The sequence below is a fragment of the Symphalangus syndactylus genome, chromosome 21 (assembly GCF_028878055.3).
Source record: "Symphalangus syndactylus isolate Jambi chromosome 21, NHGRI_mSymSyn1-v2.1_pri, whole genome shotgun sequence".
NCBI classification, from domain to species: Eukaryota; Metazoa; Chordata; class Mammalia; order Primates; family Hylobatidae; genus Symphalangus; species Symphalangus syndactylus.
The window spans coordinates 65,411,356-65,433,056 of NC_072443.2; the positions used below are offsets into that span (position 1 = coordinate 65,411,356).

At 42.0% G+C, this 21,701-nt stretch overlaps 1 protein-coding gene across 12 annotated transcripts in view; it reads right to left on the reverse strand.

The window, feature by feature from the left end:
* Window positions 1-21,701, reverse strand: part of CNTN4 (contactin 4) — a 985,842-nt gene that overhangs the window by 10,620 nt on the left and 953,521 nt on the right. For all 12 annotated transcript variants that reach the window (XM_055259613.2, XM_055259617.2, XM_055259612.2 and 9 more), the window contains 7 exons: window positions 19,124-19,282; window positions 16,648-16,797; window positions 14,825-14,895; window positions 13,550-13,784; window positions 11,396-11,508; window positions 10,656-10,842; window positions 10,115-10,227 (listed from right to left, as the gene is read on the reverse strand). In XM_055259613.2, coding sequence (XP_055115588.1) covers window positions 10,115-10,227; window positions 10,656-10,842; window positions 11,396-11,508; window positions 13,550-13,784; window positions 14,825-14,895; window positions 16,648-16,797; window positions 19,124-19,282 — 1,028 coding nt within the window. The remainder of the gene's footprint in view (window positions 1-10,114; window positions 10,228-10,655; window positions 10,843-11,395; window positions 11,509-13,549; window positions 13,785-14,824; window positions 14,896-16,647; window positions 16,798-19,123; window positions 19,283-21,701) is intronic.

A 21,701-nucleotide genomic window follows, 5' to 3' on the forward strand; every position in this document is an offset into this window, starting at 1 on the left:
ATATCTCTTTTGTCATAGATACAACTGATCAAATAAACTCTTTTACATTATTTCACACTAAGAGGTTAGTAATTTAGGAGTTTAGGACATGAAATCTCCATTCTAATACAACTATAGTGAATACATCTTTGGCTGGAAAAATAATAGTGACAATTCAGGCACTGTCTTCTGGAAGCCTCCAGTCTAGGGATTCACAACAAGTCAGTTAATTACAATTACCCAAGAGGACGGAAAGTATTATACTGTAAAAAAAAATCTTGTAAGTAGGCCAGGTGCGGTGGCTCACACCTGTAATCCCAGCACTTTGGGAGGCCAAGGTGGGCAGACCACTTGAGGCCAGGAGTTCGAGACCAGTCTGGCCAACATGGTGAAACCCCAATCTATTAAAAATACAAAAATTAGCTGGGCGTGGTGGTGCACGACTGCAGTCCCAATGACTCGTGAGGCTGAGGCAGGAGAATCGCTTGAACTTGGGAGGCGGAGGTTGCAGGGAACCAAGATGGTGCCTTTGGACTCCAGCCCAGGTGACAGAGCAAGACTGTCTCAAAAAAAAAAAAAAAAATTCTTGTAAATGAAGGGATCTCTGCCCATCAGGGAAGGCTTCTATGCTAAGACTGAAAGCTGAGTGGCTGATTAGGGATATAGGGGGTATGCAAAAGTCAGGGAAAAATGAAGATACTAGAAGTTTCTCTTTTAATAAAAAAGTAAATGCAGTCCCAGAGAGTTTAAGTGATTTACCTGAAGTGGCATAGCAAATAGAGGACCCCAAACAGGGTTTCCTACATCTTTTTATCATTTTTAAAGTTTAGACTGGTCTAGCTCTGTCTCTCAGGTTGGAGTGCAGTGGCATGATCATAACTCACTGCAGCCTTGATATCCTGGGCTCAACTGATCCTGCCCCCTCAGCCTCCAGAGTGGCTGGGACCACAGGCGTGCACTACCATGCTCAGACTCCTATCTCTTTCTGCTATATATGACCCTCCTAGAAGGGTTTAGTTTTAGAAAAGGACCCAGTGACGGCCGGGCGCGGTGGCTCACGCTTGTAATCCCAGCACTTTGGGAGGCCGAGGCAGGCGGATCATGAGGTCAAGAGATCGAGACCACGGTGAAACCTCGTCTCTACTAAAAATACAAAAAAATTAGCCAGGCGTGGTGGTGGGCACCTGTAGTCCCAGCTACTCGGAGAGGCTGAGGCAGGAGAATGGCGTGAACCCGGGAGGTGGAGCTTGCAGTGAGCCGAGATTGCACCACTGCACTCCAGGCTGGGCGACAGAGCGAGACTCCGTCTCAAAAAAAAAAAAAGAAAAGAAAAGAAAAGAAAAGAAAGAAAGAAAGAAAGAAAGAAAGAAAGAAAGAAAGAAAGAAAGAAAGAAAGAAAGAAAGAAAGAAAAGGACCCAGTGACAGTTCTGTAGACGAGTTTTTAGGGAATGTTTCTCTACCAGTGGAATACAAGTCACTGTGCCATGTGGATGAAGGAAAAATAGTCCATGACAGGGTGGGTATTCCAAGTCCTTCCCTAGTCACATTATCCAAGGCTTTGCCACCTTCTATGTCAAATCCCAATTCCAGCTCTGGCTTTGCCTACTACTTTCCGATGATCCCAGGTTCTTTAACTAGTGCCTGACAGCACTACCTCTGTCCTACTCTCAACATCTCTGTGCAAAAATGTGGCAAGCCAGCAGCCTGCAGGCTTAATTCAGACTGTATAGCAATTTTATGTGGTCTGCAGTCCATTGCCTCAAGTGTTGTTTAAAAGCAAAACAAAACAAAATTAGAAGAGTTGCCAACATTTTACATTTGGAAGATTTTACATAACAATCTATTTTTTTTTTTGCTGCCATCTTTTGAAACATTGGCATATTTAGGGCATCGTGCCCACTTTTTCACAAGGCAAGAGAGGCAGGAAGTTAGTAGCAGCTGGTACGCTTTGACAGTAGCACTCTCTAGTTAGCTACTGCTCCCACCCCACATGCTTCTGCCATTTATATTATCTAGCAGGCATGACTTTGCCATCCTTTCATTTATTTTGTAGTAGATAAAAGACCATTTCACAAGATTCCTGAAAATGTTGACTTCCAAGCTCTCCTGCCTGAAAAAAAATTTCAAAATCCTAGGTTTGGTTTTATAATCTTCCATTTTACTTATTTATTTTTACTTAGAGACAGGGTCTTACTACATTGCCCAGGCTGGACTGAAACTCCTGGGCTCAAACAATTCACCTGCCTCGGCCTCCCAAGTAGCTAATACTACAGGCACATGCCCCCAGTCCCACCTTTATACTCTTTCTTTTGTAATGAAAACTGTGGGACTTACAAAATTAAAACAACCATTTTTCTTTTGAAGCATTAATACAAAACCACTGGAGCTCGAGAACACTGTCAGCATCACCCAATGATGAGGGCTTCTCAAAAGCTTTTTAACTCATTTACTCATAACATTCTAGGACTGAATGGGAACAAAATGCCATATAATTAAATGCTCACATTATATTTCCCTTTCTAACCTTTCTTTAGGTGGTGATGCAGGTAATGCTTGATTATTTCCAGTGATGGGGAACCCACTGAGAGTTCATTTTTTACAAGGTTTGACTACTAGAAGGCAAAACAGAGACAAAATTTATCTCCACGTAGCCTTCACCCATTGGCCATAGTTTTGTTCCTTGGAAACTTGAGAATAAATTCTACTTGTCATCCCGTATAATAGCCCTTCAGATATGTGAAGTGGTTATCATGCTTCTGAGGCTTTTTTACCCAGCGGTGTATCCTCAGTTCATTCACTCTTCAGATGTTTTGAGCCAGCCTCCTGGACACAGTCTTCTCAATGCATGTTCTCAATTCAGTTACAGTCTTCTCAGTACAGTCTTCTATCAGTGCAGTCAGTTTTCTCAGTGCAGTCACAGTCTTCACAATGCATGCTCTGGTTTACATGCAACTAGTTTACATCAGTTCCTTCCCTCTGCGAACATGCATGCCGCTCCTCAAAACAAGACGTACAATCCATTTTCCCTGCCTTTGAATCTGAGCTGGCCTCACAGTAGCCAGTTTCATCTTCAGCGTTTTTTTTATTTTTTATTTTTATTATACTTTAAGTTCTAGGGTACATGTGCACAACGTGCAGGTTAGTTACACATGTATACATGTGCCATATTGGTGTGCTGCATCCATTAACTCGTCATTTACCTTAGGTATAACTCCTAACGCTATCCCTCCCCCCTCCCCCCACCCCACAACAGGCCCCAGTGTGTGATGTTCCCCTTCCTGTGTCCATGTGTTCTCATTGTTCAATTCCCACCTATGAGTGAGAACATGTGGTGTTTGGTTTTTTGTCCTTGAGATAGTTTGCTGAGAATGATGGTTTCCAGCTTCATCCATGTCCCTACAAAGGACATGAACTCATCATTTTTTATGGCTGCATAGTATTCCATGGTGTATATGTGCCACATTTTCTTAATCCAGTCTATCGTTGTTGGACATTTGGATTGGTTCCAAGTCTTTGCTATTGTGAATACTGCTGCAATAAACATACGTGTGCATGTGTCTTTATAGCAGCATGATTTATAATCCTTTGGGTTTATACCCAGTAATGGGATGGCTGGGTCAAATGGTATTTCTAGTTCTAGATCCCTGAGGAATCGCCACACTGTCTTCCACGATGGTTGAACTAGTTTACAGTCCCACCAACAGTGTAAAAGTGTTCCTATTTCTCCACATCCTCTCCAGCACCTGCTGTTTCCTGACTTTTTAATCATGGCCATTCTAACTGGTGTGAGATGGTATCTCACTGTGGTTTTCCTTTGCATTTCTCTGATGGCCAGTGATGATGAGCATTTTTTCATGTGTCTGTTGGCTGTGTAAATGTCTTCTTTTGAGAAGTGTCTGTTCATATCCTTCGCCCACTTGTTGATGGGGTTGTTTTTTTCTTGTAAATTTGTTTGAGTTGTTTTGTAGATTCTGGATATTAGCCCTTTGTCAGATGGGTAGATTGCAAAAATTTTCTCCCATTCTGTAGGTTGCCTGTTCACTCTGATGGTAGTTTCTTTTGCTGTGCAGAAGCTCTTTAGTTTAATTAGATCCCATTTGTCAATTCTGGCTTTTGTTGCCATTGCTTTTGGTGTTTTAGACATGAAGTCCTTGCCCATGCCTATGTCCTGAATGGTATTGCCTAGGTTTTCTTCTAGGGCTTTTATGGTTTTAGGTCTAACATTTAAGTCTTTAATCCATCTTGAATTAATTTTTGTATAAGGTGTAAGGAAGGGATCTAGTTTCAGCTTTCTACTTATGGCTAGCCAGTTTTCCCCAGCACAATTTGTTAAATAGGGAATCTTTTCCCCATTTCTTGTTTTTGTCAGGTTTGTCAAAGATCAGATGGTTGTAGATGCGTGGTATTATTTCTGAGGGCTCTGTTCTGTTCCATTGGTCTATATCTCTGTTTTGGTACCAGTACAATGCTGTTTTGGTTACTGTAGACTTGTAGTATAGTTTGAAGTCAGGTAGCATGATGCCTCCAGCTTTGTTCTTTCGGCTTAGGATTGACTTGGCAATGCAGGCTCTTTTTTGGTTCCATATGAACTTTAAAGTAGTTTTTTCCAGTTCTGTGAAGAAAGTCATTGGTAGCTTGATGGGGATGGCATTGAATCTATAAATTACCTTGGGCGGTATGGCCATTTTCACGATATTGATTCTTCCTGTCCATGAGCATGGAATGTTCTTCCATTTGTTTGTATCCTCTTTTATTTCGTTGAGCAGTGGTTTGTAGTTCTCCTTGAAGAAGTCCTTCACATCCCTTGTAAGTTGGATTCCTAGGTATTTTATTCTCTTCGAAGCAATTGTGAATGGGAGTTCACTCATGATTTGGCTCTCTGTTTGTCTGTTATTGGTGTATAAGAATGCTTGTGATTTTTGCACATCGATTTTGTATCCTGAGACTTTGCTGAAGTTGCTTATCACCTTAAGGAGATTTTGGGCTGAGACAATGGGGTTTTCTAGATATACAATCATGTCATCTGCAAACAGGGACAATTTGACTTCCTCTTTTCCTAATTGAATACCCTTTATTTCTTTCTCCTGCCTGATTGCCCTGGCCAGAACTTCCAACACTATGTTGAAAAGAAGTGGTGAGAGAGGGCATCCCTGTCTCGTGCCAGTTTTCAAAGGGAATGCTTCCAGTTTTTGCCCATTCAGTATGATATAGGCTTTGGATCTGTCATAAATAGCTCTTATTATTTTGAGATACGTCCCATCAATACCTAATTTATTGAGAGGTTTTGGCACGAAGGGCTGTTGAATTTTGTCAAAGGCCTTTTCTGCATCTATTGAGATAATCATGTGGTTTTTGTGTTTGTTTCTGTTTATGCTGGATTATGTTTATTGATTTGTGTATGTTGAACCAGCCTTGCATCCCAGGGATGAAGCCCACTTGATCATGGTCGATAAGCTTTTCGATGTACTGCTGGGTTCGGTTTGCCAGTATTTTATTGGGGATTTTTGCATCAATGTTCGTCAAGTATATTGGTCTAAAATTCTCTTTTTTTGTTGTGTCTCTGCCAGACTTTGGTATCAGTATGATGCTGGCCTCATAAAATGAGTTAGGGAGGATTCCCTCTTTTTCTATTGATTGGAATAGTTTCAGAAGGAATGGTACCAGTTCCTCCTTGTACCTCTGGTAGAATTCGGCTGTGAATCCATCAGGTCCTGGACTTTTTTTGTTTGGTAAGCTATTAATTATTGCCTCTATTTCAGAGCCTGTTATTGGTCTATTCAGAGATTCAGCTTCTTTCTGGTTTAGTCTTGGGAGGGTGTATTTGTCCAGGAATTTATCCGTTTCTTCTAGATTTTCTAGTTTATTTGCGTAGAGGTGTTTGTACTATTCTCTGATGGTAGTTTGTATTTCTGTGGGATCGGTGGTGATATCCTCTTTATCATTTTTTACTGCATCTATTTGATTCTTCTCTCTTTTCTTCTTTATTAGTCTTGTTAGCAGTCTATCAATTTTGTTGATCTTTTCAAAAAACCAGCTCCTGGATTCATTAATTTTTTGAAGGGTTTTTTGTGTCTCTATTTCCTTCAGTTCTGCTCTGATCTTAGTTATTTCTTGCCTTCTGCTAGCTTTTGAATGTGTTTGCTCTTGCTTTTCTAGTTCTTTTAATTGCTCTGTTAGGGTGTCTATTTTAGATCTTTCCTGCTTTGTCTTGTGGGCATTTAGTGCTATAAATTTCCCTCTACACACTGCTTTGAATGTGTCCCAGAGATTCTGGTATGTTGTGTCTTTGTTCTCGTTGGTTTCAAAGAACATCTTTATTTCCGCCTTCATTCCATTATGTACCCAGTAGTCATTCAGGAGCAGGTTGTTCAGTTTCCATGTAGTTGAGCGGTTTTGAGTGAGTTTCTTAATCCTGAGTTCTAGTTTGATTGCACTGTGGTCTGAGAGACAGTTTGTTATAATTTCTGTGCTTTTACGTTTGCTGAGGAGTGCTTTACTTCCACCTATGAGGTCAATTTTGGAATAAGTGTGATGTCGTGCTGAGAAGAATGTATATTCCGTTGATTTGGGGTGGAGAGTTCTGTAGATGTCTATTAGGTCTGCTTGGTGCAGAGCTGAGTTCAATTCCTGGATATCCTTGTTAACTTTCTGTCTCATTGATCTGTCTGATGTTGACAGTGGGATGTTAAAGTCTCCCATTATTATTGTGTGGGGGTCTAAGTCTCTTTGAAGGTCCCTAAGGACTTGCTTTATGAATCTGGGTGCTCCTGTATTGGGTGCATATATATTTAGGACAGTTAGCTCTTCTTGTTGAATTGATCCCTTTAACATTATGTAATGGCCTTCTTTGTCTCTTTTGATCTTTGTTGGTTTAAAGTTTGTTTTATCAGAGATGAGGACTGTAACCCCTGCCTTTTTTTGTTTTCCATTTGCTTGGTAGATCTTCCTCCATCCCTTTATTTTGAGCCTATGTGTATCTCTGTACGTGAGATGTGTTTCCTGAATACAGCACACTGATGGGTCTTGACTCTTTATCCAATTTGCCATTCTGTGTCTTTTAATTGGAGCATTTAGCCCATTTACATTTAAGGTTAATATTGTTATGTGTGAATTTGATACTGTCATTATGATGTTAGCTGTTTATTTTGCTCGTTAGTTGATGCAGTTTCTTCCTAGCATCAGTGTTCTTTACAGTTTGGGATGTGTTTGCAAAGGCTGGTACTGGTTGTACCTTTCCACGTTTAGTGCTTCCTCCAGGAGCTCTTGTAGGGCAGGCCTGGTGGTCACAAAATCTCTCAGCATTTTCTTGTCTGTAAAGGATTTTATTTCTCCTTCACTTATGAAACTTAGTTTGGCTGGATATGAAGTTCTGGGTTGAAAATTCTTTTCTTTAAGAATGTTGAATATTGGCCCCCACTGTCTTCTGGCTTGTAGAGTTTCTTCTGAGAGATCCACGTTAGTCTGATGGGCTTCCCTTTGTGGGTAGCCTGACCTTTCTCTCTGGCTGCCCTTAACACTTTTTCCTTCATTTTGACTTTGGTGAATCTGACAATTACGTTTCTTCGAGTTGCTCTTCTTGAGGAGTATCTTTGTGGCGTTCTCTGTATTTCCTCAATTTGAATGTTGGCTTGCCTTGCTAGGCTGGGGAAGCTCTCCTGGATAATATCCTGAAGAGTGTTTTCCAACTTGGTTCCATTCTCCCCGTCACTTTCAAGTACGCCAGTCAGACGTAGATTTGGTCTTTTCACATAGTCCCTTAATTCTTGGAGTCTTTGTTCATTTCTTTTCATTCTTTTTCCTCTAAACTTCTCTTCTCGCTTCATTTCATTCATTTGATCTTCCATCACTGATACCCTTTCTTCCAGTTGATCGAATCGGCTACTGAAGCTTGTGCATTCATCACGTAGTTCTCCTGCCATGGTTTTCAGCCCCATCAGGTCATTTAAGGACTTCTCTACATTGGTTAGTCTAGTTAGCCATTCGTCTAATCTTTTTTCAAGGTTTTTAAGTTCTTTGCGATGGGTTCGAACTTCCTCCTTTAGCTCAGAGAAGTTTGGTCATCTGAAGCCTTCTTCTCTCAACTCATCAAAGTCATTCTCCATCCAGCTTTGTTCCATTGCTGGTGAGGAGCTGCGTTCCTTTGGAGGAGGAGAGGCGCTCTGATTTTTAGAATTTTCAGTTTTTCTGCTCTGTTTCTTCCCCATCTTTGTGGTTTTATCTACCTTTGGTCTTTGATGATGGTGATGTACAAATGGGGTTTTGCTGTGGATGTCCTTTATGTTTGTTAGTTTTCCTTCTAACAGTCAGGACCCTCAGCTGCAGGTTTGCTGGAGTTTGCTGGAGGTCCACTCCAGACCCTGTTTGCCTGGGTATCAGCAGCGGAGGCTACAGAACAGCAAATATTGCTGAACAGCAAATGTTGCTGCCTGATCGTTCCTCTGGAAGTTTCGTCTCAGAGGGGTACCTGGCCGTGTGAGGTGTCAGTCTGCCCTTACTTGGGGGTGCCTCCCAGTTAGGCTACTCGGCGGTCAGGGAACCACTTGAGGAGGCAGTCTGTCCATTCTCAGATCTCAAACTCCGTGCTGGGGGAACCACTATTCTCTTCAAAGCTGTCAGACAGGGACATTTAAGTCTGCAGAGGTTTCTGCTGCCTTTTGTTCAGCTATGCCCTACCCCCAGAAGGCAGGGAGGCAGGCTGGCCTCCTCGAGCTGCAGTGGGCTCCACCCAGTTTGAGCTTCCAGGCCGCTATGTACCTACTCAAGCCTCAGCAATGGCGGGCACCCCCTCCCCAAGCCTCGCTGCCACCTTGCAGTTCGATCTCAGACTGCTGTGCTAGCAATGAGCAAGGCTCCGTGGGCATAGGACCCTCCGAGGCAGGCACAGGATATAATCTCCTAGCGTGCCGTTTGCTAAGACCACTGGAAAAGTGCAGTATTAGGGTAGGAGTGCCCCGATTTTCCAGGTGCTGTCTGTCACAGCTTTGCTTGGCTAGGAAAGGGAATTCCCTGACCCTTTGCCCTTCCCGGGTAAGGTGATGCTTCGCCCTGCTTCAGCTTATGCTCGGTGCACTTCCCCCACTGTCGTGCACCCACTGTCCAACAAGCCCCATCAAGATGAACCCAGTACCTCAGCTGGAAATCTAGAAATCACCAGTCTACTATGTTGCTCACGCTGGGAGCTGTAGACTGGAGCTGTTCCTATTCGGCCGTCTTAGAACTGCCCAAGTCCATCCTTAGCTTTTAAAAGGGCTGGCAGCTTCTGCTTTCTTCCTCTTGAAGCTGACAACTATGTAAGAAGTCTGACTACCCTGAGGTCACCATACTGTGAGGAAGCCCAAGTTATCCGTGGGGAAAGGCCTCATAGAGAGCATGATCACTGGCCAGCCTCAGCTTTCCCACCTATCCCATCCAAGAAGCCAAAAGTGTGTGAAGAAGCATCTTAGTTATTCCAGACCTAAAATCTGTCCATTCTGGCCCTATCCACATTGCAAAGTCATAAAAAATGATACACTGTTGCTGTTTTAGCCCCTAGCTTCAGGTTGGTTTGTTAGGTAGCTGGAAACGTTGCAAGATACTTATAACCCTTTTTAATTGCTGCAAGAAGGCTACAGACATGTTCTTTTCATTTTCTCATTAAAGACAAGCCAACATTTATGGGGTCAAGCAAACATTTTCTCCAATTTTGCTGCTTTTTCTCTCTTTTTTCTTTTTCTTTATATAACTCTTTTGACCATAGAAACATATGAACAAAAATGATTAATCATTGGTAATATCAGGAGGCTACTAAGTTGACTAAAAAAATTATACAACCGAGACAGGAGCAAAACAAAGCTGACAGTAGAACTGTTTAAAAAGTGGTTCTTCAGGGTATTTTTGGAGACCCAAACACAGGGTCTTTATCCATTTCTGATTGATGCTGCCTGAGACTAAAGTTAAGGTGATTGTCTAAATCCTGACCAATTGCCATAGACTATTTATACAACTCAGATCAAACTGTGTTGGAGGCAGCGATTCCTAGAGGGTAGGAGAGCATCACCAGGGAAACTGACAATGCAGACAACTGTATGATTCATGGAGGAGACTGCCCCCACTCACAGCAGGATTAGGTGCCTTTGCAAAAAAGAAATTACCTACTTTATATCCTTTTACTTCTGACTCATTATCCAGGGCCTTCACTTGATCCCAATTCAGGATAATTTTGGAGTCCGATGAATTCCATATGATGTTTCCGGGGGGTTGACTTGGTGCTATAAAAAAATTAAGATATGCGAAGTCACAGATTATTAAGTCTCAATGGATTCTGAGGAATATCTCCTTACTAGAATTCGAGAGTGGAGGCAATTTAATGGGCTATTGCACTAATATGTGTCTTCAAGGTCACTAAAATCTGATGAGATACAGCATTGCAAATGGAAAAAGATTCAGCTGGTCGCCTAACATTTATAGCTAAAAGAAGTAGCCCTTCCCAGTGAGGAGAAAAACATTTATCTTTCTGTCCTCCAGAGCAATGAATTTTGCATGGTATACGGAAAGGTTCAGTTAAAATGCTGAGGGAAATCTGAATCCACATGCTACTAATTAGTATGCAAATGATCACTGGGAGGTGGGGATAAGGAATAAACTTGGGATATGTGTGATGAATCCCCAAAATATTTCTGAGCAAGTCTGTTCTTACGTGGCTTTCGGGTTGTCACATTGACTATTGCACTAGAGGGGCCTGTCCCAGCAGAATTATATGCCTTGACAGCTAAGTGATACAGCGCACTGCCTTTTAAGTTCGTGATTTTTGTTGATGTCTGATTTCCAACTGTTCGTATTTTTCTAGCATTTTCTTCTTTGTCTTCATGTCTCCAATATTTAACCTAAGGAAATAAACAGAAAGACCTCGGAAACCATACCCAATGGGGATATTTGCAATGTCATCAGGTAATTTTGTATGCAGATTCTTATGATGGAGTTAGTTTTCTATACCACATCATGAGCAGAGCTATCAGGACAAAGGACTTTGTATATCCTGAGAAAGTATCCACAGTAAGAAGGGTCCCTTTTTTGTCCTTAGCTTCCTAGTGAGATGGTACATTGATACAATCCTCATTCATTATTTTCTTTTTTCCCATGTTTGTTTTGAGTCAAAGCGATCCTGGGTATATCAGAAATCAAAGCTCATTTTGCCAACCATCCCATAAATGCTTAGATTTGCATATATTTTGAAAATACCTCTAGAATATAACATAGAAAAAAGGTAGTCTCACAGCTGAGTATTCAATGCTTCCATCAATGTTCAGCTGGAAGCCAGGCCTAAAAGCAATGCGTCTAAGTGGGAATGTGGGTCTTTTCCTATAAGAATGTGACTTGGAGGACTTATCAAGGAGTACAGATTCTCTTTCAGATGCAAGGCACATATGTCTTGCCTACCTCATAACCTTGTATTCGTCCTCTGTTCTTCTCCAGTGGGGAGGCCCAGAAAACTTCAATATCTGTGGCAGAAAGACTTCTGGCAAAGATACTGGCTGGTGGTTTGGTGGGTTCTGTAGATGAATATGGAGACAGTTATTACTCTATCAGCTACATTAGGACAGGATTGTAGATACTAGCATTATAAGGTAAAATAATTCACGGTTATAGAATCGTCCTTAATGACTGTCAGCCAAACCCTCATTTTGCAGAGAAGCAGTGATTAATAGCTGGAGTTGGTGGTAGTGAATATTTGTCCAGTGTTTGGGTTCTGAATTTAGGTGTGGGTAGAAGAGAAGAACCACTTAAGTTTAAGCACCAAGTTTTCATAGCCAGCAATTCCCTAAACACAGATCATTCTTAATTAGCATCTCACAAATGTTATTGCTTATGACATGGCTAAGCTGCTTTTCTTTTTCTTTTTTTGAAATAGGGTCTCACTCTGTCACCTAGGCTGGAATGTAATGGCAAAATCATGGCTCACTGCAGCCTGACCTCCTGAGCTCAAGCCATCCTCCCACCTCAGCCTCCCAAGTAGCTGGGACCACACACACCTGTGCCAACACGCCTGGCTAATTTTTTTTGTTGTAAAGACTGGGATCTTGCTATGTTGCCCAGGCTGGTCTCAAACTCCTAGGCTCATGCTATCCTCCCACATCCCCCTCCCAAAGTGCTGGGATTACAGGCATGAGCCACTGTGCTTGGCCACTAAATTTTTTTTAAGAAAGACTATTGAAAGAAAAATGTTAACCTATACAAATGGTAAACAGCTATGGCAGAAATCTGGCAAAAATAATTGAAATTTGGGAAACAGTCAGTCTAGCCTCTCGTTTGCAGCCAAAGATGCTGAGGCCCAGAGAGTATACGTGACTTATCCAAGATCACACAGATTGCAGTGTGAACCTGAAGTGTCATCCAGCTCTCTTGAATCTTAGTCAAGTCAGCTGACTGTCCTTTTCCCCTTTTCCTCTCATTTTCATAATCCAGAGACATGAACCATTATCTAAGAGAAGTTGAAGGCTATGCAAAGGGCTGAAGCTTGTTTGAATAATTGTAAATCCTTTGGCAATGGTTGGAACATGAAATATGCAGGGAAAGGCATCGGCAGCTGAGGCAGACAGAGAGGCAGCAGCTAGATCATGGAGGGCTACTGAATCTAAGGGGATGATCTCTTTGATTGGGAATAAGTTATTGCATCTTCACTGACTCTAAATCAGTGATTCGCCTTTCAGATGTTTTAACATGGTTCCAGTCTGAGCATCATCTTTAGAACAACATAGACGAACTCCAATGGTCACGAAGACTATGTGAGAGGCATCCCGAGAGCAGGGATAGCATGGAGGTGATAATAATGTGTGAGAAATGTTAAACATAATGATGGTGTGGATGACAGTGAGCGCAATCACACTGCTTCATGACTTACTCTTTTCTTTAATAAGTGAGAATTTTTTTTTTTTTTTTGAGACGGAGTTTTGCTCTTGTTGCCCAGGCTGGAGTGCAATGGTGCGATCTCGGCTCACCGCAACCTCTGCCTCCTAGGTTCAAGCAATTCTCCTGTCTCAGCCTCCTGAGTAGCTGGGATTACAGGGATGTGCCACTACAACCGGCCAATTTTACATTTTTAGTAGAGATGGGTTTTCTCCATATTGGTCAGGCTGGTCCCCTTCCCAACCTCAGGTGATCCACCCACCTTGGCCTCCCAAAAGTGCTGGGATTACAGGTGTGAGCCACAAGTACAATATGCTTTATGAAAATACAAGTGGTAAGAAAATGCAAATTATATTTTGATATTCACTTAAAGGCAAAAATAAAATTCTTTTGAAAGTAATGATAACATATAGATAGATATGAAGATCTTATATGGTATTTGCAATTCTGGTCCTTAGCAATGGAATCAATAATGGACAGCCATGTGTTTTCATATACAGAGCAGTTGCTATCTTTTCAAGAGATTCATGGTGGACAGTGAACCAAAGTTTTTACATTATCCTCTTCTCAAATCAGGTATGCCTTCAATATATATGTACCATGCTAAATTGATTGTACATCCTAAAATCCACATTTTAGAACTGAAGAAATATTAACAATCAATGATCTAGGCAGCATAAACCATACCTTCTTCTGCAGAATACACCACTGTGGTGGGACTGAAAGGGCCTTCTCCTTTGTTGTTGAAGACACCTACTTTAACCTCAAAGGGAGAGAAGGGGCGCACGCTCTCATTCCTGAACACGTATCTAGAGGCGTCAGCTGAGGCCAACACTGTCAGCATCCAGATCATTTTACCGTAGGGCCGGAAGGCCACCACATAACCAAAGCCTCGACCATTCTGTAATTCCTCAGGGACCGTCTGGGAAAGAAGGGAGGTGGTCTTTAGAAATCATAGTAGTTTGACTCAAATGCAAAAATCGTTTTTTGTTTCCCTCGTAACATTCTTGTCTACATCCTTCTCCACCCATCTTATTTGGGGTTTTGTTAACAGTCTTTTAAATGTAGGGCTTGCAATCAGTCTATCTTAAACAGTTATAAGGTACTGGACAGGGTTGAAAACGTAATGAGGATCTGCAGTCCAGAGCTTGCTCTTTGATGGGGCAGACCCAGCTCTGAAATGGTTGGAAATGATTGTAAAAAAAACACTGGACATCGGTCTCCTGAAAAACAACATTTCCAACACGTATCCTCTAATACTAATCTTCTCCCATTGCCAAATAGACAAAAGATCTCACTGAAGGAAGAAAAACCATCTTGGCTGAAGATCCTCCCTCTCTGAGGGAAGAGTTCAGCTGGAGGAATGAGTGATTTCTTTCACTGCTGTGCTTTGGGTAAATGAGAGATTTTAATTTCTGGGGCTGTTTAGAAACTTTCAAAAACATGAAGAACCCTTTCTAAAGCTCTCACTTCTTCTCTTGAAGCCAATTTTGAATAAATTGGTGACTAATTTTCCTCCAGGTTGTTTTAAAAAATACCTCCTAAAAGAGGGCCCCTTCTAGAAGCAAAGCCAATTGCCAGGAAATTGTGCTGGTGCACTGAATCTATTGCTGGCAGACGTTTTAAATCAATTGGCCATGCAGCAATTCAGGAAGAAAAGAAAAACTAGTTTTCTCTGAAACAGCCTTCTTTATTTATTTATTTTTTTTTTGTAACATGTGTTGTCTTCCCTTCATGATTGTTTTTACTGTGATGGATTGAATTAAATCTTGCCTCAACAATGGATGGGCAAGTGCCGTCCTTCCTGCTAGCCATTAGCTACGTGAGAGGGAGTGTCTGAACCCAAATGAATTTTCACTGTTAAAAACAGAGGAGGAAACTTCCCAGCTATGTCTAACATGGAGGAAAACAATAAAATAGCTTCGATGCCTGTACGTTCCTTTTATTCTGTGATTCATTTACCTCCCAGGTTATAACCAGTTCAGATTTGCTGCCTCCGCCACCACTGACATTTGCTGGTGTGACTTCGGGGACTGTACAAGGAGACAAAAAACAAGTTATGTCAGGCGGCAAAGGTGAATGAGGGTCAGGAAGGTTGCCTGGGAGAGGTGACTCACTTTCAATGAGTACTCTGAGGCACACCCCTTTGTCTTTGGAGATCAGCAACAGCATTGTCAAGGGGCCCATGGCATCCTCTTGAGGAAGTGAAATGTACCAAGGAGACTGCTATTAATTACCTGTTTCCCATTCAACAAGGCACACGTGTTATCTGACACGTCTGACCAATTGTTCAGCTCCATCCCTAGAGGCTGAGGGGTTCCCGAAGGGAGGAAAGGACTGAGGTCTGGTCCTAATGTTTGGTTATGCGTTTATTAGCCACGTGGTGATACACAAAGGAAAGACAGTACAAGCTCTGCCCAGGCAGAGCTTACATTCTGGTTGGAGGGGAAGAGCGCCTGCACCACAGTTAGCGCACGGTCGACAACCAGAGTATGGTACAGTCAGCATGGAGAAGTGTGGGCGGCGTTCTGGAGTAGCGCCCTGCTCAGAGCTGGGGTGGGCAAATGGCTTCTGGGAGGAAGAGTTTTGATCTGAGTGTTGAAGGAAGTGGCTGACAGAGGTTGACCCCTGGCTCACTGTGCTTAATCTCTTTGATCCCCAGTTTTCTCTGTAAAAGAGAGGAAATTATGCGAGCTTCCACCTCAGGATTGCTGAGGGCAATTAATTCAATTATGGTTTTGGAAGGGGAAAAGAAAGCAGGGGACTAGCTATATTATCATCATGTAACTGAAAGGCTCCGGGCCACATTTAAAAATGTCTCACTGGGGTATGTGGCTGGTGACTGGGTATGTCTCCTTGGTTAAAGCCAATAAAATAGATCTAGATTAGTTTTTGCTTTTCTGAGAGTAGGGTCAGAACTCCCATTTGTGTAGGGACCTTATTATTCCTTCAACACACTGGCCTCTCTACAGCCAGGAACTCTATAAAAGATGGCACATGTAGCCCTCTTGCTTTACATCAGCTAAGTAAAAGTACGGCTGACCCTGATGAACTTGTTCTTCTCTCCCCGTGCTCATTCAAGCTGTACATGCAGAGGGCCATACTGAATTGCTGACTGGTCTTGTTCGAATTAGCACGATGTTCTGAATCTTAGTTTCTGGGAATGGTTTATACCCTAAGAAAGATAATGTAAGTGAAAATTTCTGAAGAAATTACTTGATTTTTTTTTTTTTTTTTTTGAGACAGAGTCTCGCTCTGTCGCCCAGGCTGGAGTGCAGTGGCGCAATCTCGGCTCACTGCAAGCTCCGTCTCCCGGGTTCACGCCATTCTCCTGCCTCAGCCTCTCTGAGTAGTACTTGATTTTTTATTTCTAAACAGGATTACCCCATGGTGGCTGTGTCCAGAGCAGTCAGAAATTATTCTTTGCCATTAGTTACTTACGTGAGATAATTTTATTTGAAATGTGGGATTTTTTTTTTGAAATCCTGTTAGAATCTTGGTGACAAATGAACCAATGAAGGAAGGGCTGGCTTTTGAGAGGACTAAGCGCAGTGTGGCTCTTGCTGTACAGGTGGACCTAATGAAGAAAACTTAACTCTTGATTGAAACCCGTTGCGTGTTCAGCTGGCCTTCTCCTGGCCTGATTTCTATCATTATAATCATTTAAGGGAAGGGTGTGCTAACACAGAGCCACATGAGCGCTGAAGAGCAGCAAGAATTCAAAGCCTTTTCCTAAGGAACAGCAGCTGGCAGAACAGATGATCTGAATCCCGGGTGCTACTCACGAGCTTCTTCTGTTCTCCGTTTCTCTGAGGGGCGGCTGGGCTCCCCAATCCCAATCACATTAGCTGCAACTGTGCGGAATTCATATTCGACCCAAGGGTTCAGACCCACCACGGTCGCTGTGAATGTCTTCCCATCAATGAGTTCTGGGACTGAAAGACAACAAAAGGTGGGGGCTGTTTCATAGGTTCTCAGAAAACAAATGCAAAGATTACGTTAGGAAGATAGGAACATCCGCCCATCCTCATCATTATTGCATTCAGGGCAGTGTAGGTGTTCTGATATTAGCTGCATCAACAGTGGTTTCAGTGAGGTAATCTCAGAATTATCTCTGTATGTTAAACTAACACATTCTAATCAGATACCAGCAGATGACATCATAAAAGACACACAGTCCACAAGACCCCAAGCTACCCGACTCAATCATTACTATCACCCCTTCACATGTGTTTCAGCATTTACTATGTAGTGCCAGACACACTATTTCAACGATCCTCTGAGAAAGGTAAAAGTATAATATTCTTTTTTTCTTTCTTTTTTTTTTTTTTTTTTTTTTTGAGACAGGGTCTCACTCTCTCTGATGCTCAGGCTAGAGTGCAGTGGCACAATCTCGGCTCACTGCAGCCTCCACCTCCCAGGCTCATGCAATTGTTGTGCCTCAGCCTCCTGAGTAGCAGGGACTACAGGTGCATGCCACTATGCCTGTCTATTTTTTTGTATTTTTAGTAGAGATGGGATTTTGCCACATTTCCCAGACTGCTCTCAAACTCCTGGGCTCAAGCAATCCACCCGCCTTGGCCTATCGAAGTGCCTGGCCTATATTCATTCTTAAACAATTCTTATTGTGCCCATTTAACAGAAGAGGAAAATGAAGATGTATAGAGATCAACTGATCAGCAGTCAGCACTAGAATTCATCTCCTAACTTCCATATTTTTCTCATATTTCCTTCTTAAAGCACACCTGTGACTCAGTGATTACAGTAAGAAACACAGAAACCCATTTCTAAGGATTGGTAAAATGAAAACAACCTGGGGTCAAAATCAACAAGATTCATATGAATTGCTCAACACTGGGCATATTCTGCTTCAAAACATCACAGCCATATAGCCTACTTTTGCTGTCTAGAGGAGTGTGTATCTTGTTTGTAATAACTACTTGTTCATCCAATTTATCCTTAAATGAAATCTAAATAAGAAAATGAGTCAATTTGGAGGTATTGACAGAAGTGGGGATGGTATAAGATTTCTTTTAGATGCAAAGAGAAATAACTGTGAAACCTTTTAAAAAATAGGAAGTGCTGTATACATGTAATAAAGGGAAACAGGATGGAAGTGCTGCTGCTAACAATATTTTTTTTTTTTTAAGAATTTGTAAAATTGGTTAAAAAGAAATCTCATGTCTTTTTATCCCAAAATTTATCCATCTAAAAAAATGGGGCTGGGCATAGTGGCTCACGCCTGAAATCCCAGCAATTTGGGAGGCTGATGCAGAATTGCTTGAGCACAGGAGTTTGAGACCAGCCTAAGCAACATAGCAAGACCTGTCTCTACAAAAAATTTTAGAGAATTAGCTGGGTGTGGGGGCCTGTGCCTGTGGTCTCAGCTACTCAGCAGGCTGAGGTGGGAAGATTGCTTGAGCCCAGGAGGTCGAGGCTGCAGTGAGCTGTGATTCTACAACTGCACTCCAGCCTGGGTGACAGAGTGAGACCCTGTCTCAAAAAAAAGGGCAGCAAGTGAAGAGCCTCCCTATAATCCTCAGTTATTGGTTTTCTGAGAGCACTGTGTAAATTTTACAAAGTCTGTGACTACAGTCAAGCAGAATCCACTGCTTTCCAAAGTGTGCCCACAGTGCTGCACAGAAGATTTTAGGTAATACAGATTGATGCATTTTATTTTTGTAACTAATATATTTTTAATGTGTGTTACGGAAAATATCTATACAACCAGCACAACAGACTTCTTTTTTTGAGACGGAGTCTCCCTGTCACCTAGGCTGGAGTTCAGTGGTATGATCTTGGCTCACTGCAACCTCTACCTCCTGGGCTCAAGCCATCCTCTCACCTCAGCCTCCTGAATCGTTAGGACTACAGACACGCACTACCATGCCAGGCTAATTTTTGTATATTTTGTAGAGAGGGGGTTTTGCCATGTTGCCCAGGCTGGTCTGGAACTCCAGGGCTTAAGCGATCCACCCAACTCCACCTCCCACAGTGCTGGGATTACAGGCGTGAGCCACCAAATCTGGCCCGGACATACCATTTCACAGATACTATTGCTTAGGATGAGTTGTAAAAAACCTAACTGTGATTCGATATAAAGAAAAATATTAACGATAGTACAGTTGGCCGAGGTTTAGGAAACACTGCCATATCATTTGTAGTAGTGTCTGAATGAGAACTTAGATGTTCCTTGCCACAGTGCTGGCGTCCAGTATGCTGGGTTCCCAATGTCTCTGAGCCAAACATCCAGTATGGTACCTGTACTGACTGCTTGCCAGCCCACGGAGAACGGAGTCCTGGCTTGAATGACATACATGGTGATGGGGCTGTGGTTGTCAGGCCCGGGTCTCCAGGAGAGCTGGGCAGTGGTATCTGTGATTTCATCTATTGTCACAGCCTCTGGGGGACCTGGAGGACCTGGGAAAGAGCAAGACCCCCAGAATTGGAGCAGTGTATTCAAACACCCAAGAAAAGGATCCACATACTTGAATGGGGCATTGACCCATTCATTTATTTACCCATTCACAGATTCATCACTTGTCAAATCCTTTTTGAACTCCTACTATGTGCTGGGAAATTTCTTGGGCTTGGAAACCACAGAGATGAATGAAACACAGCCCCTTCCTTCTAGGGGCCCACAGTTTAATATGAAAAACTAATAGGTAAACAAATAATTACAATTGAATACTTAATGTTAATAGAGAGTATTGGGGTACCATAAGAGCCCACATTCATTAATTCGTTATCTATTTATAGGTTCCTACTATGGGTCAGACACTGTTATTTGAGGATATGGTAGTGAGAAAAGATAGATATTGCTCCTGATTTCATAAAGAGTATAGAGTCTGCTGGAAATGGTTATTTCTACCACTGAGAATATAGATTTAAGCACAAATGGCTTTAAAACTTTGAAGGTTACAGTGTTGCTCTGCACATTCTGCTGCACTGTAATTACTAGCACACTTTTCACCCCCAACCTTGCATCGCATATGAGCACACACTTGCGTGCAAGGGAACTGCTGTGAAAATGGCCGGTGCGCAAGAGTCAAGGTGCTCCCTTCTTCAAAGCAATTTCAAAATTGAGCTGGATTCTAAAGACCCTCATTTGTAGTTTCTGCAAGTCATACCTGTATTTTTCTACTTCTCTTCCGGATATTCATGGTTTCTGTCCATGTACTTAAACCATGGAAAGGGGAGGAAATCAGATTTGAATGAAGGCTTGAAACTAATAAAGAAATAGAGGGATGGAAAACAGCTGGCAGACAAAGACAAAATATCAGCAGAGCCAGAGCAAAGACCCGCAGCTATCCTACTTTCCAACATGAAAATCTCTTACCAGGCAGTTAAATGCATTTTAAACAAGGTACAATTGACCACCTCAGGAGGGAAGGTGATGGTGAGGGGACATAATGACAAACCTCGTGCCCATTAGACGGACATAAGGAGATGTTCCTAGGAGGGATTTGCTAATCCCCAGTCTAGCAATCAAATGTACTACCCAAATACTATCGGGCCATGTCACAGGGACAGGGAAAAAAGAGACCTCTCACAGAGCAGTGCAAAGTTAACAGCAATTTCCTGAAGTTAGACTTTGTTCTAGGATTCACTCCTTCACCGTTTACGTGATGCCCTAAATTCTCTTTCCTTTTTTAAAAATCACTTTTATAGACCCACAGGTGAGACTAAATTTATCTTCTCCCTCCCACTCCTGAACGAAATGTCTGGAAATCTGTATGCTGGAACTGATTAATTTTCCATGGTGACATTTCAGCATGTCAGTCTAATGTCACCTAGATAGAGCTGATGTAACCTTTGGTCTTGGGATCCCTTTTAACCAGATAAAGTCTCGAAGACAATATAATTTTTTTCACTAGTTTTCTCATCCTAGCATTCCCCACCATTTTTTTTTTTTATGGATGCTGCACTGATGTCCTTTAAAATCTAAGTACCACAAATAGAAAAGTGTTTCTCTCTGAACTCTTCAAAGAATTAAATCGATAGGAAATATCTGAGTCCACTGTTGGCCTCTCTGTAGGAAGAAAATGAAGGGTTGGTATGAATTTGGCCACTGGAGAGAGGATGGTACTTTCCTGGATTTGTTTGTTCTTTTTTTATCTTCCTGCCACCCTCTCCTACCGATGCATAGATATGACCTTACAGAATGTTTACCAACTTTGTTTTAGGGAAGTGGACTCCCTCTTTCAAAATGAAAAATGTACAAATGTTTGTCCTCTGAACAAAATGATAACAAACTCAGGGGCACGTAGATTTTGTTTCAGGCAACGGCAAAGGGAAGATTAGTTTGATTCTGGAGTCTGCTTCTCCCTCAGGAAGGGTGGCCTTTCTGGCTGCCATTACAGTGCTATAGGTTAAATAGAACAGGCCTCAGAAAATCAAAGAATCTGGAGCCAAGACTCAAAGCTGCTATAGGTTTCAAATATGAAACCTCTTTCAGGGTGCTGAAATACATTCCTGCCTCCCCCTCTGTAATGTGCATGAAAAGCTGCAAGGGCAGAGCCGAAGGAGATAAAATCAAAGATTATGGTTTTAAATGGCATATTAATTTATTGGCCTTATTAACTGATTAGACTAGATTTTCTTTTAGACTGCGTTTGCAAATTCCTCCTGGTATTTAATGTTATTTTCTGTGAAATGAAGTATACAATATCATTTAAGAACTTCAAGTATTACTGATTTAAATATTTATTAGTCTAATTTATTGGTGTTTTAACTGCTAATCTGAACATTATCCTAATTAAATAGAGGATAAATTTTCAGCAACAGAATTCTTTTGTCTCCAAGGGGCGGGCAGACCAGCCTGGTGTATTTTAAAATG